At 34.0% G+C, this 15,673-nt stretch overlaps 4 protein-coding genes across 4 annotated transcripts in view; 2 read left to right on the top strand and 2 right to left on the bottom strand.

The window, feature by feature from the left end:
* Positions 1-886: 886 nt before the first annotated feature.
* On the bottom strand, positions 887-10,115 carry LOC112056946 (uncharacterized). Its single transcript, XM_052885448.1, has 11 exons — positions 9,841-10,115; positions 8,665-8,970; positions 7,851-7,967; positions 7,649-7,766; positions 7,083-7,295; positions 6,309-6,488; positions 5,118-5,268; positions 3,928-4,083; positions 3,254-3,420; positions 2,067-2,300; positions 887-1,146 (listed from the first exon to the last, which is right to left on the bottom strand). Exons 1-11 carry the CDS (start codon positions 9,982-9,984, stop codon positions 926-928), a joined length of 2,007 nt encoding a protein of 668 aa, XP_052741408.1. The 5' UTR covers positions 9,985-10,115; the 3' UTR covers positions 887-925.
* A 275-nt stretch (positions 10,116-10,390) lies between these two features.
* On the top strand, positions 10,391-10,992 carry LOC112050470 (splicing factor 3B subunit 5). The gene is made up of 2 exons (XM_024088741.2): positions 10,391-10,551; positions 10,650-10,992. The coding sequence occupies exon 2, from the start codon at positions 10,654-10,656 to the stop codon at positions 10,909-10,911; it is 258 nt and encodes an 85-aa protein (XP_023944509.1). The 5' UTR covers positions 10,391-10,551; positions 10,650-10,653; the 3' UTR covers positions 10,912-10,992.
* Positions 10,993-11,562: 570 nt separating this feature from the next.
* On the bottom strand, positions 11,563-13,387 carry LOC112050454 (exosome complex component MTR3). The gene is made up of 4 exons (XM_024088722.2): positions 13,153-13,387; positions 12,803-12,920; positions 12,156-12,315; positions 11,563-12,056 (listed from the first exon to the last, which is right to left on the bottom strand). Exons 1-4 carry the CDS (start codon positions 13,313-13,315, stop codon positions 11,568-11,570), a joined length of 930 nt encoding a protein of 309 aa, XP_023944490.2. The 5' UTR covers positions 13,316-13,387; the 3' UTR covers positions 11,563-11,567.
* Positions 13,388-14,696: 1,309 nt separating this feature from the next.
* LOC112050461 (transmembrane protein 165) overlaps positions 14,697-15,673 on the top strand; it is a 60,144-nt gene continuing 59,167 nt past the window's right edge. Inside the window, exon 1 of the mRNA XM_024088730.2 lies at positions 14,697-14,895. The gene's annotated coding sequence lies outside the window, so the exon portion shown is untranslated. The remainder of the gene's footprint in view (positions 14,896-15,673) is intronic.

Raw genomic sequence — 15,673 nt, 5'->3', positions numbered from 1 at the left:
AGAAGTGATGCAGAACCCCCAATTCTACCCTACTCTCCTTCAATAACGGAACATACGCTGGTAAAACTGCGGTCACAGCTAGGTAGCTTTTATACAGGTGTCAGGTACATAGTACGACTACTCTACAGGATAATAGCTGAGGCCTACTAAAATAACGCAATATACCTATGTTAGCCAAAATTTTACGGTTACGGTTAAGTTATGTTGATTTTTCTACAAAATACAAAAATCCCTTCAGAGTAATTCAGTCATAACATTTTGCTGAAAAATGACATAAGTAATTATTTTTGTATAGTTGTTCTAACTAATGAGACTTTTCTAACATATTTTGCGTTATTTTGCGTTTATGGTGGCTATAGAGTATGTCATGTCACCCTGTACATTTTTTAATCGTATAAATTTTGTTTGTTACAGCCAATAAAACTTGTGTACAGTGTATCGAAGAATTCGTCGATAAAACACAACATACGAAGATTGATGTTAATAATTACTCAAATATTTTTTTATGCTTTGATATAAACATATCAGTGATTATATGTTTCTTGAAGCACTTTCAGTTTTTTTTAATTGAATTTGTTGTCTGTGGTTAAACTGTAACTCCAACATTAGACTAAGAGCTAGAATTCAGAGCTGTAAAACCAATTAAAAAAATAATTATTTTAGGTGGGTACTTTTGAAAATCAACGAAATGTACGGAAATGAATCGTCTAACCTGTATGACTTAGTTCAGAGCCATCCGACAACTTTTGTGCCATATTAGCTATTGCTCTAAATGTCTAGTTCTAACGATTCGTGACATTTTTTTTTTGTTGGGCTCAAAATGAATCCGTTGGCCCACACAATTTAAAGCACTATTAGCTAAATGAATAAGATGTGAACAAAAGAGTTTTTCAAACAATAATAAAATATATTTCATAAAACAAATTCAATATTTATCACACAATGCTTCTAACATTTTAAAGTAGCAATACTTGATGTCAAAGTCCATGTCATACCAGTAGTTGACAGCGATGCAGCCATGGCTCTGCGTGACGTGGTGGAACCATAGACTAGGGAGGTAGAGGCAGTCGCCCTTGTGTACACGCACTTTAAACTTGTGGGCTTTTACATATGAAGGGTACTTCACTAAGTCTGGATTAAGAGGATCTGAAATTAAACGAAAAATTTCTTTTTATTTTTATGTTGCACCATTTAGTTTTTTTTTTTATTTTGGGTTGGAAATTATCTTTGCCATACATAAGGAAGAATCTCATGTAGGCACATAGATAAAGTGGTCTACATATATAGACTAATATCATATAGAGGAAAGATTTGATTGTCTGTTGTTTGCATTGAATAGGCTCTGAAACTAGTGAACTTATTTGAAAAATTTTCTCACTGTTGGGAAGCTACACTATCCCAGAGTGCTATAGGCTATATTTTATCCCCATATTCGTACGGGAACGGGAACCACGCAGGTGAAACCACGCGGCGTCTGCTAGTGTAAATTATAAATTAATGCTTATATTTGACCTGATTGGTGCCAGTATCAAATGGGATGAGAATGAATGAAATATGATCAGTATAGATATATAATTAAAGATTTTAGTTTTAGATAACTGTAAGGTAGCGCCTCATATTAAAGCATAATATCCTCTTAGGGATTTCATATAAATAGCTGACACCCGCTACTTCAACACATGAAATTCAGTTTTCCACAAATTCCGCGGAAAATACAAAGTAAACAAAAGTAGACTGTATGTTGCTCAATAGCCCCTGTATTTTCAAGTGAAAGTCCCATTAAAATCAGTCCAGCCGTTCTAACGATTAGCCCAACAGACAGACACTTCAATTTGGTTTATATGTACAAATGAGTTAATGGGAATTAACACATGAAATTCAGTTTTCTACAAATTCCGCCGAAAATACATAGTAAACTAAAGTATGTTGCTCAATAACCCGTGTATTTTCCAGTGAAAGTCCCATTAAAATCAGTCCAGCTATTTCAACGATTAGCCCAACAGATAGACACTTCAATTTGGTTTATATGTACAAATGAGTTAATGGGAATTAAAATATAAACTTACCTATACAAATCCAAGGTAAACCATTTTTCATACTAATGTCATCTAAAGCATCACTATTGTCATTTGGATGTTCCCTATCTAGTGGTACAATATCCCATAAATCATGAGATCTTCTGAACTCTGCTTGAGGGTATCTCTTGTAAGGTACATAGGGGATATCAGTTGGAGGTATGAGTATGAAGTCTTTGTGACCATCTATCACACAGTAGATATTTTCATATGGATCTTTATGCACTGAAACAACATTAAATATAATTATCATCAGGCCTATTATAATGACCCACAACAAAATACACAATCCACAATATAATATTTTGTGAAGAAAAATCAACCAATAGTGCAGAACTGCCCACTCTTTTATTGCAATAGGACAAAAGAGATCAATAGTTACAGTTTGACTGCTCATTTGTCATTTAGTCTTCACAAAATATTATATACTTATTTCAAACTTACACCAGCATTACAGGTTACCCCAATTAGCATAATACTATATATAAAGTAGCTACTGTATATAACTACTACTATATATAATTCACTTAACATAAATAAAATTAATAACACAAAAAAAAACAAAAACTTATTTTAAATACTCAAAATCATAGCACATCAGATTAACATTGAGAACAGGTGATTGTCCTCCAGTTAGGCTTGGTAACAAACAACTACCCCACACTAATCGTGTTAGATATCTGGGTATGCACCTACATCGAAAGATGACCTGGAGACAACATGTTGAAGCGAAAAAGGAGGAATTAAAACTAAAGTACAAGGGATTGCACTGGCTGCTTGCAAAAAAAAACAATAGTTATCAACAGAATACCAACAAAATCTCTCTATAACCTGCTTAAAGAACTTTACCTCACTGGGACTGAAGAAAGTTCTATATTAAAAAGGATATCCAATATGCTCTAGTAGGATCTTACCAACTCTCATCTATACTAATATCATAAAGCTGAAGATTTTTTTTTGGTTGTTTGATTGAACGCGCTAATCTCAGGAACTACTGGTCCGATTTGAAAAATTCTTTCAGTGTTAGAAAGCCCATTTATCGAGGAAGGCTATAGGCTATAATTTATCCCCGTATTCCGACGGCAATGGAAACCACGCGGGTGAAACCGCGCGGCGTCAGCTAGTGTATAATATACATAGTTATCAATAGATAAAACTTTCCACCTAGAGATACTTACTGGATGTCACAGCTCTTTCATCTCCCATCCAAAAGTTGACAGCATCCGGTTTCTTGTTGAAAGCTTGACTTGCAAAACTGACGTCTTGCTCTACATCCACCATCAGTTCACTGAAATCTTCAGTGAGATTTGAGTTCTGTCTCTGAATGTAAGGTATTAAATTGTCCCTGTAAAAACAGAAAATATAATTGAAAATTAATTAACTACTTACCTAAAATATATATAAAGTGCTTTTTTGATAGTCTATCAAGAAGAGGGATATATATCATATATATTTTGTTAAATTGATATAATTTATGGTATTGGAATGGCGACCCCGCACTACAATGTGCAGTGTTGGTCAACCCCCCACTAGGTGGACTGATGACATCAAGCAAGTCGCAGGGATTTGCTGGATGCAAATCGCTAGATGGATGGCGGCTCAGGATCGTGATTGGAAGTCCCTTCAAAAGGCCTATGTCCTGCAGTAGACGACCATTGGCTAATATGAGGATGATGATGATGATTTTTTTGATAGTCAATCAAGGAAAGAAATTGTTTATATCTTATATATTTTATAAACAGGTGTATTTGATGGTAAGTGGAAAAACTTTGTAATACTTCAAATAAAAAATAATTTTTATCTTTAATCTGCTGAAATATTATGCACATAAGTTTAATTAAATAAACAATACCGCTTAGCTTCCAGCATATCCAGAAATTCAGACATTGACATTTGAACCTCCTGTGGCATCACAAAATATTCAGTACCATTGAGATCTTGAGTTATTCCATCAGCCAAGCCATTTGGTGTCAATGCTACTGTCACCTTCTTCTCGCCCAATGTTTTCCTGCAAGATTAGATTGGTGAGCTATACAATGGTGAGGTTGTGCATTTTAGACGTCCTTTAGTCTAAAACAGTATTTTAATTAAAATATTTAGATTCGAAAATACTTTCAAATCTAATTACATTTTTACAGATTATGATAAATCATGGTTTGAGATGCTATAAACTTGCTTTAGGAGATGTAAAAAACTTCTTCTAGGACTTTATGTTGTGTTGTTTCACTGTGCATGAAACCATTGTGTTCAGAGGTTGATTGGGTGTCTTAATGCATTAGTCTTGTGCATAAAAACCATTTATGACTTACATTTTAAGAAAATAATTTATATCTATTTTCAAAACTTTAATTTTAAGAGACTGATCAGGTCTAATTTACATCCCAGAAGTTAGTCATGAGTTGTATAATTATATTGTTGTATAATGTCTGAAAACGCACAAGCAGAAGTTCTTTTTAAATATTGATACTGTGACAAAGTTTCAGTGTTTCAATTAATTCTATAGGTACACACTTGAAGTTCGGGCTATAACATCTCACAAGTAGACCAGGCACTATGAGGTATTGAGTGTACATAATTCGAGCCACATTCTGTTTACAGTTTTGACTTCAGTAAAGCATGCAGGTTGCGATTTTGCATGTTGCCAGGAGGTTAGCTGGGCCCTTATTGGTGTGGTGTCTTTTAGTGAGGGTATGGACTGAACAAATGCTATGTATCAGTTTTATTGCTTATTCATTAAGAACGTCCAATTTTATATCATGACATTATCACACTAATAGTCAATCTATTAAAAAACACAAAGTTAAAAACAAGTTTTTTTTTTAAATATATCACTCTGAAACTATGTATGTTATGCATACAGCACTGACAGTTTAATTCATCCAGTAGTTTCAGAGTGATATATTTAAAAAAAAAACTTGTTTTTAACTTTGTTGTAGTTTTACCTTACAGCGCCTAGTAAGTTTTACCTTACAGCGCCTAGTTGAAAGGGTATTATTGAGAAAATGTGTATTGTTTAAGATTCTAATTTTAAATTGTCCTTACCTGAAATAATGTGAATTCCATTTTTGAACGGCTGGCCACTCCGCACACCCACCTCTGATAATAACTGGGATATTTTTCGATACATAGTCTCTATAAAATTGTAACGGTTCAATTAAATTCGTCTCTGCTACATCGCTTCCCAGATATAAAGCTAAACAATTGTTATTTTTAACAAATTAGTTTGTCGTTGTTTGAGTAAAATTAAACTGTGATACTGAAACGTGAAACATATGAATAATTACCTGATGATTCTTCATTGAGAACTCTACACGCCTTTAAAATGTTATCGGTCATATTAATTATTTTATTCAAAACATTTTTATAATATTTTTATTTTCTTAGGAAAAATAACATAACCTTTCAATGTACTCTATGCATAACCTCATCTTCTCGTATTTTTTTTTTACGCACAGATTGAATTGAATTGACTTTTGACATTGATTGAATTGACATTGACATTGACAGTTGAGACTACAGTATACCTACTTGGATGAAAGAGAAAATTAATGGAAAAGAATATAAAATATATGGATTTTGGACATTGGTCTCGGACGTCATTGTGCAAAATCGGTAGATCTCATAAAATCGGTGGATTTGGACCTAAAATCGGTAGACAACTAAATAAAAAAAGTGTGTGTCATCTCCTTAGATAAATAGTTAATAGGTTAGCTCCTTTGACTATCTTGTACCGACTCGTAAATCTATGATTTAGACATAGATTTACGATTCGTACAATGGATTTAGACTAACTACTGAACTAGGCCTGTATGTAATGAAACATCGATTCTAGAGACAGTTTTCATAATCGCATTAGATCGTTGATCATATACATCCTTATGCAATTAACATTCCTATTTTACTATTCACCAGCGCCAATTAATCTTTTGGATCTTTTGTAGTAATTTTTAAATCGGTCACTTTGAAAAACATGTTATTTCTTTTTGATCTAGTTATCTTACCAAGTTCACCTTGAAATTTGAGATACCCAGCTGAATATTTGTATAAACTTTTATTTCAGCATTCTAAAAGTTATTTACAAAATCTACTTATTGTATGGTGTACGCGTGTAACAATATTTGAGGACAAAGTGAAGTTGATTGATTCGAAAAGAACAAAACATATAGTCAAAATGTCTACACATTTTATTATATTCAATACATAAAGACAAAAATACTAAAATACAGCTCTAAATATACTTTATAGGCATTGGTTTCTTAAGAATTCCTTTTACAGGTTGTCCAGCGTATACAGGTTCTTTGGGTGGTGGTGGTGGTTCTATTGGAGGCGCTATATGCTCACGAGGTGAGGCCAAACTTTTATTGCACCACAAATTTGGAGGCATTAATGTATATGTAGAATCAGTAGCTGAAACTATAAACAATTTATAAATTGATTAAACTTTGCAAAAGTAGTAAAAAGAAAAGAAAGAAAGCAAGCAATTAATAAATAAGTAGGTAGGTACTTCGTCACGATACGAAAAATTACATTTTTATTATTTACAAAAAATTAGTACTTCGTATGTGTGCTTACTGCCTATTTTATGCGAGTTTTGCCCGCATATACGATTTGACGCGATGGACCAAAAATAATGAAATTATCAACGATATTTTATACTGGAGATAGGGCGCTCGCGCATCAAAGCCGAGGCGGACAAATGTGCATACCTCTTAATTTAATAAAGTCAAATAGTAAACAACAAAATGTATATAATCAAATAATACTTAAATATTATACACAATGTCGAGTTGCGTGTTTAGGAAGTGTAAAAACTATATATACATAAATATATAATGTAAGCGAAGAAAATTGTATATGTGTGCTTTTAATGGAGTCGCTAAATTCAGATCACTTTTTGCAGTGATTTTGTAGGTACGTAACATGTGTATAGTATAAAATATCATTGGGTACTACGAATTTATGGTACCAAAAAAAATAGAAGTAGTAATGTAATGTAATTTTACTTACTTTTTGTTGGTCTTTGGTTCGGAATTTCCGAAATAGACAAAGCGCTGAGAGTACGTGGGTACGGCAACATGTTCAGCTCAAAGAACTCCTCAACTCCTTGATGAGATGTACTTATTTTGTTTCTTTGGTGCAATTGCCGTAGTCTTACAACTTTATCGAAGTTTCTCAAGAAAGTTCTGGATGTGTTATGAATCGGCATGGTGTCCAAAACCCCTGAATGATTAAAGATAGATTATTAACTACGAATACATTTTGTATTTCTTCCATTTTTTGTGGAAAAATATACTTACTTTATTTTAATAAATTATGTACTTATCGCACAATATTTTTTAATTCTTTACAAGTAAACCCTTGACTACAATCTCACCTGATGGTAAGTGATGATGCAATCTTAGATGGAAGTGGGCTAACTTGTTAGGAGTAGGATGAAAATCCACACCCCTTTCGGTTTCTACACGGTATCGTACCGGAACACTAAATCGCTTGGCGGTACTTTTTTGCCGGTAACTAGCCACGGCCGAATTATATAAATAAAGTATATAAGTAAATATCATTAGCAGACATACGTAATTGCGAACATCTGGCTATTATAGTTTCTTTGTATCTATGCTTCTTGGTCATCGGGTTCTCCTTAAAGTTGACGTCTACCAAGTTAATTAATGCACATAAATTGTCAGCTACCTCCTGCAATAATTATCTTTACATTTTAGTATAAATGGCATGCATAGAAATATCGTCATGAATAAGTCTTCATTAAAATTACTCTACCTCAACATTTTCCAAATTGTTCTTTTTGACAATTAGAATTTCCAAACGACGAAGAGGCTTAGCCCAAGACATATCTGATAATCTATTTTGTGATACATTTAAAATTCTCAGAGATGCCTGGAAATTAATAAATCGGTATAAGAATCCGCTTTACATTGACCTAACCTCGTCAATGTAGGTACGTTGAAATTTAATGTTTGATAGAAAAAAACGAAAGCCAATAATTCCACTGTACACACTCGGCTATTTTAAAATAAATAATGTCATCATCATCATCATCATATCAGCCGATGGACGTCCACTGCAGGACATAGGCCTTTTGTAGGGACTTCCAAACATCACGATACTGAGCCAACTGCATCCAGCGAATCCCTGCGACTCGCTTGATGTCGTCAGTCCACCTGGTGGGGGGTCGGCCAACACTGCGCTTACTAGTGCGGGGTCGCCATTCCAGCACTTTGGGACCCCAACGTCCATCGGCTCTTCGCACTATGTGCCCCGCCCATTGCCACTTCAGCTTCGCAACTCGTTGAGCTATGTCGGTGACTTTGGTTCTTCTGCGGATCTCCTCATTTCTGATTCGATCACGCAGAGATACTCCTAACATAGCTCGTTCCATCGCCCGCTGTGTGACTCTGAGCCTTCTTATGAGGCCCATAGTTAGCGACCAAGATAAATAATGTAATTAAATTGAATACCATTGAATCCTATCAAGTTTTACCCTAAATTTTAGAAAATATTTGTTTTAATAGAGGGTAGATCGAAGTAATCCAGGATCATAGACTAGTAGAGCAGAATTTTAAAATATTCTTACCCCAACAGATACCATTGTTCGAGGATCAAAACACAAAGGATCTGTACCATTGACGTTTTGTTTTTCTATGTGCAACTCTTCTAAGTATTTCAATCCTTCTAAATTTTCGACAACACTTATTTTGTTACTTGTGAGGTACAGTTTTTTTAACTTAGTCAAATGTTCCAAACCCTCAATCTTGGTAATATTATTCCATTGAAGATGCAAATGAGTTAAGTTGTATAGCACGTTTAAATTCACGATTTTACTAATTTGATTATTATGGTAATAAGCGTAGATAATATGATTAGGGTTTTTGGGTTTGGGCTGTAAAAGATTTAGTCAATTAAGTTTAAAAATCCGAGGTAACATACAAGACTTATAGTAGCTAAACACCTTTCATACTATTAAGACAATTTAATTTTCTCTAATATGTTTTAATGCATTTCCAAGTTAAAAATTCATTATAACGTAACATGGAAAATTCCAACAGACAAATAGTTCTAGGTTTTGAGCCGTTTGCAATGGCGTTATCACCCAGGGGCTAGGCGATGCAATGCTCCGGGGCCCTCAAGCTCAGAGGGCCCTCGAATCTTTACCAGAAACTGAACTTCTAGAACTTGAGAGCTGATGGTACCTTAGCTTTTTTATGTGCTGTATATATTTACTTGATAAAATCTAACCAGTTTAGATAGTAGTGGGGCCCCATTTTTTAATGTGCATCAGGACCCTTGGTTACCTAGATACGCCGCTGGCCGTTTGCTTTAATAATTTATTTATAGCCATTATTGGGCGCGTTGAAATTACGTAACCTAAACACAAAAAAAAAACGATGCGAGATTTTAGTACGATTTTAAAGAAAGTATATAGTTTTTAGACTTAGGTCAATTACGTACTTACAATTATTATTATTTAAATATTAATGCATCGCCACACCATAATTGACGAAACAAAAGATATTGAATAGAGGATAACCATTGTTTATAAACATAACAATATGCAAGGTTACACTTCCAAAGTGCTCCCCTGTGTATAAATCTGAGAAATTGAGAATTTTTAGAAAGTTTTAGACTTATAGGGACACGGCTTGATGACAGAAATATATATACATCGAGGTAGCACCTACAGTACACGGATGAGCTCGATGTTAAAAAGCACTACTAGTACTACTAAAATACTTTCATTTTAAATACATACGATTTCAGTAAGACCTTTTTCATGCATAAACAAATGTGTTGGTCTTTTGGTGAATAATTGTTTTTGTTTGACCATTTTCCTAGCTTGTTTACGTAAGTTGCTCTCATTTTGATCTATATATGACACTTTATCTTTATTTTCCATAATATATTCTTTAAATAAAATTGTTATTTGTGTAATTTAAATTTTAATGTTAAAATATAAAATTAAAAAAAAACTGACAGTAACCATGGCAACTTCAATAATTAGGAACGCCTATATTTAATTTTACTCTTTGGCTACGATCAAGTCCCAAGTATGTCTCAAGTAGATGTTTTGTTAATTTTTGTAATGCATTTTTAGGTTCTACGATTTTTAACAAAATGAAATGAAAGGCTAATAATACAAAACCGACAAAATCGATAAGTGTCCGTGTTAAAAGAATTAGATCCTAGATTCATGAAACCAGTTAAAAAAAAAAAGTCCGTCATAAACGGAACGTCAATTTTTCTCATCTCATCTGTGGGAATGTCAAACGATCACTCAACAAGTCAACAGTCAAATAATTATCTGTGGTCAACTAACGCATATGTCATCATTTTTGTTGCTGTTGTTTGTTGATTGAATGATTTTAATTTTCTAACAATAAAACCGGTGTATTTATTTTGCCAAGCGTGATAAAAAAGTTAAATATTCTCTAAATACAAAAACTTGAAAAGATTCTTCAAAAATGTAAATAGTTTTCCGTAATTTTTCAAATAGATTTGTTAATTTTTCAACTTAAACTGGTGCTATTATTAATGTGCGATGAAAATTTAATTTTTTTGCAGAAAAATGGGAGAAAGATACAATATTCACAGCCAATTAGAGCATTTACAAAGTAAATATATCGGTACTGGCCACGCAGATACTACGAAATACGAATGGCTGACAAACCAACATCGGGATTCCTGCTGTAGTTATATGGGCCATCCAGATCTTTTGAGTTATTTTGCAATCGTTGAAAATGAATCTAAAGCGAGGGTCAAGTTTAATTTGATGGAGAAGATGTTACAACCTTGTGGACCACCACCAGAGAAGCCAGAAGATTAATATCTATTTATGTTAGATTTGGTGATGTCAATGTACATATTTGTATGATTAACGTTGTCTATTAAAGGCCATTTAGTACAATTATGAGTTTTATTCTGTACTAACCGTGGTAATATGGAGATAAATCTGTGGTGTAGTGTTCCTTGGAGAGGCCTTGTATTGAAAATCAGTTGGGCCCAATAGATGAGCGGCTAACTCTTTCACTACAAAGTATAATTGGTACCAAAATGTATGTGTAACATACATACTACACAAGTGTGGGTATATTAAAATATTGTGTTTTACATTTTACTAATTTTTGCTTCATACTTAAGGGCCCCTGTAGTTCGGGGGCCCCGTATCATTGATATGGCTGATATGGCGTTAGCTATGCCCCTGAGATAAATATAACCAATGACACTCACAAATAACCTAGTTTTCTATCGGTTAAAGAATTTTTGATATTGATTTAGTAGATCCAGAGATTACCCTCTATTCCATCACACAGTTTACCTCTTTATAGTTTTAGTATAGATAATATTAAATGAATGTAAGAAACAATTAATTGTTATTCTTTGCTGTTGCTTGCTGATATTATTATTTTCTTAACAGTTATATTAGTTAATGTTAGGAACTAAAACTATAGAAAAGGGTGTAAAATTAAAACTTAGATTTTGTCAGACTGAATTGTTTACTATTGAAGACCTCCATTCTAACATTTTGTCTTTTAACTTAGCTTCCCTCGCCTTTCCCTCTTCACTTAACCTCTTTTGTTCCATAATACCATTTTTGACATAACCAACCAGTGTCTTTTGTATTTTGGGGAAAACTTTCTGACATTCTTGTTCTAATATATCTGTGACTTTGAGAATGCATTCAATGTCTAGTGAGCCTATTTGACGAAAATCTGCTATTTGCATCAAGCCATTCAACCTTGCCATCGTAATAACTCCATGGTTTGTATTTGTGTCCGGACTGATCATGGCTAAATGTTCCTCATCCTCTGTAGGGTCAATGAATATCTTGTCTCCAATTATAGCAACAGAGGAAGCAGTCACAACGTCAAACATGGGAACAGCGGCATTGGCCAATGCTAGACCAGCCGCTGTGATTGCAGCTGCTAAACATGAACCATCACTTTCAATTATGTAAACAAATATGTCTATCTGAAACAATTGATATTTTTATTAATGAGCATCCGGCAAGAACATTTTCAGACTCTTTTTCTAGAGACAGAGTATAAAGCTTGTTGAAGAAATACTTACTTGGAAATTAGCAAATAATTGACAACACACTGTTGGTCCTACAGCTTTTCTTAATGCTACAGACAATGCTTTTTCCTCAGAGTCAGGCACATGGGACTGTCTTTGACGTTTGCATGCAAACGGTGCAAACTTCACTTCACAGAATAATAGACCAACAGTACTGGAAATACAAAAAAAATATTATTTTCATGGCACACTTGCAACAATGTTGGCATTTTATAATATTTTTACATTAATGTACATACTTCTAAAAATATGTCATACTTACACAGGCTGAACTTTCAAGTGTCTGCCCAGAAAGCCAAAAACACACAAGGGAAATATGAGTAAATGTTATGCTTTTTAATAAGATTTCATGTTATTTTCTATGATTTTATACTATACTTTTGTCTGGGGCATTTTTATATAAAGATTATATATATAATATATATAGATATTCAGACTATTCAATGCAAAATTAAAAAAAAAAACTCACATACAATGGGTTTTTTTAGCCCTGTGTATAACAATCTACTATTTAATATTTTACTGCTGTGCTAAACTACATGCACTGGTCCGGGACTCCGAAAAGCGGGAGTGTCATCTGGCAATACTTGTTTTCAACTGCTTACTGGCTATGACCTCCTCCAAAAAAATATATACTTTACCTGAATTCATTTTGATGCACAATCTCTCTAGGGTCAAAAACAGAGCATACAACTTTAGTTCCTCTCATTTCAATGTATGATGAGCCTTTCGCTTGAGACACGAAGTTGCCGCGAACATCTAAATAAAAAAAATTTAATAAAAAAAATACAACCAACTTCAAAACCTTAAAACGTACACACTAAACTAAAAAGCGAAAAATAACATCATAATATGTTCTACCTGCTGATCAGTATGAAAGCGGTGCTAAGCCGGTGATGTATTAATTCATTGCATGCATTTTAAAAAGAAGCGCAACCAGTTTTTATAGATCTGTAACATTGTATCTTAAAAAAACGTATACTAAACATACACATGGGCCGAGCTTCATCCATTGCGCGCCCATCTTTTCGATGTCCAGTTTCATCAATTAACTCACTATGTAATTCGTCATAACTTTTTAAATAGTCGGCAGTAAAACGTTTGTATGAAACACTATCTTCGGGACCATTGAATCTTTTATAATCTAGAGGCATTTTAATTTTACAAATTGATAAAAAAATCGCACGTTTTTTGATAACAACAACAAATCATCAGACAAAGACAATGAAACATCCACAATTCCACAGATAAGATTCTTCATTAATCTTATCTGTGGAATTGTGGATGTTTCACCATTGTGTTGACATCAGACCATAGACAAAATACAACCGACTTCAAAACCTAAAAACATACCCACTAAACTAAAAAGTGAAAAATAACATCATAATATGTTCTACCTGCCGATCAGTATGAAGGCGGTGAGGCGGTGATGTATTAATTCAAGCCATGTGAGAATATCTTATAGATTTAGATTTTGCAGACAGTGTTGTTTCATGAGGTCCTGTCAGAAATGGCTTAAATTAAGACAACACTGGCTAAGCACCGCCTTCATACTGATCAGCAGGTAGAACATATTATGATGTTATTTTTCACTTTTTAGTTTAGTGGGTATGTTTTTAGGTTTTGAAGTCGGTTGTATTTTTTTTATTAAAATTTTTATTATTTTTCCATTTTTAGTGTAAAATTTTATCTCAAACAAATACATCAGACCCCTAATGACAGTCACAACCCGTCTTGGTACAAAATTCTCAGCAATACAAATTAATCAAGCCCAAGCACAAGGTAGCTACCGTAAACCGTTAAGGGGTTCCCTTAATTGACCTTGGTCTTCATCATCAGACCCCTAATAACAGACACAACTCATCTAGGTAGAAAGTTCTCAGCAATACGAATTAATCAAGGCCAAACACAAGGTAGTTACTGTAAACTGTTAAGGAGTTCCCTTAATTGTCCTTGGTCTTCATCACCAAACCCTTAAATGACACTCACAACCTATCTATGTGGAAAGTTCTCATTAATACAAATTAATCAAGCCCAAACACAAGGTAACTGCTGTAAATCGCCGAGGAGTTCCCTCGTCTGTTTTATAGCTCCATCATCAGATCGATTTTAAACCTTCATGAAATTGTAGTGCTTAAAAGTACTAAATGGAAAAGTATACGAACACACTAGACACCCATATAATTTTCAAAAGTTCCCCTCAATTTCTCCAGGATTCCATCATCAGATCTTGACATGATGGCAATGGGACCAAATGGGGACTATACCGTTTCAAACAAAAAAAGAATTTTTGAAATCGGTCCAGGCGTCTTTGAGTAATCGGTGTACATACATAAAAAAAAAAAATACCGGCCGAATTGAGAACCTCCTCCTTTTTGAAGTTGGTTAAAAAGAACACCAGACAAGACAAATATAGATAATAGCCATGACTTTTGTTAGTGTATGTACTAAAAAATTGGAATCCAGAGCTGGCTATCGAAACGAAACCTACTGTCAAAGTCAAAGTCAAAATCGTCATTGGCATTTGGCATTTTAGCCAAACTCAAGTGTCAAGTCATAAAATTTTACAAAAATGAAAATGTGAATCAAGTGTTTATTTAAAATAAAACCGCTCTATATATAAGTGTATAATCTAGAGTGTGCTTTTGATTTTCTTCTCCTTTAAATGAGATGTGTATTGGTTAACTCGTCTGTGGAGTGTTTGAATTTTTAGTAGCAACTTTTAATTAATAATGTGAGTTTTTGTATTATAATATTAGCTAGCCTTCGATGGGTTGGTGCTTTGAACATTCACTTTAAGATTTACCGGTGACGTTTCTATATCGCTTCGTAAGGGCACCTATCAACTAGTATACTCAACATTTTCAAAGACACGTTAGCTGTACTTTGTAGCTGTGGCTTGGCCGGCCCTTGATGGTCTGATGGACTTTAGTGTGTAGTTGGAACTTGGCTGGATGCCAAAGGCAGAGGATCATATTAGGTTGTGTTTTCGAAGGGCCTTTACAATTAGCAGTGGATAGAGAAAACCTGATGATGATAGTCCATCTCACCACTGCATTGATTGGCTTTTTAACCGACTTCCAAAAAGGAGGAGGTTCTACGTTCGGCTGTATGTATGTTTTTTTTTTATGTATGTCCAGCGATAATTCTGACAATTATAGACCGATTTTGAAAATTCTTTTTTGTTTGAAGGGTTTATTCCAGGGTGGTCCCATGGAGAAATTGAGGGGAACTTTCGAAAATTGTAGAGACGGCTAGCGCGTTTGTTAGTGTCTACAATTAGCAGTGGATAGGGAAAACCTGGTGATGATAGTCCATCTCGCCACTGCATTGATTGGCTTTTAACATATGTCTTGGCTCCATGATAGTATCAGATCAGTTACACTGATAAATATAATTTTTTTGGTCTTTCAAGTTATCATATCAGCCTATAACAAAGCAATACTTTGCAGGGCATAAGGAAGGTATATTTGAAGGAATATAATAAGATGCTGTAATAAATATACTTGTAA

This window comes from Bicyclus anynana, chromosome 2 (assembly GCF_947172395.1).
Source record: "Bicyclus anynana chromosome 2, ilBicAnyn1.1, whole genome shotgun sequence".
Classification (NCBI taxonomy): Eukaryota; Metazoa; Arthropoda; class Insecta; order Lepidoptera; family Nymphalidae; genus Bicyclus; species Bicyclus anynana.
Note: the sequence above shows the minus strand (reverse complement) of the source record. Positions and strands in the feature narration are given on the sequence as shown.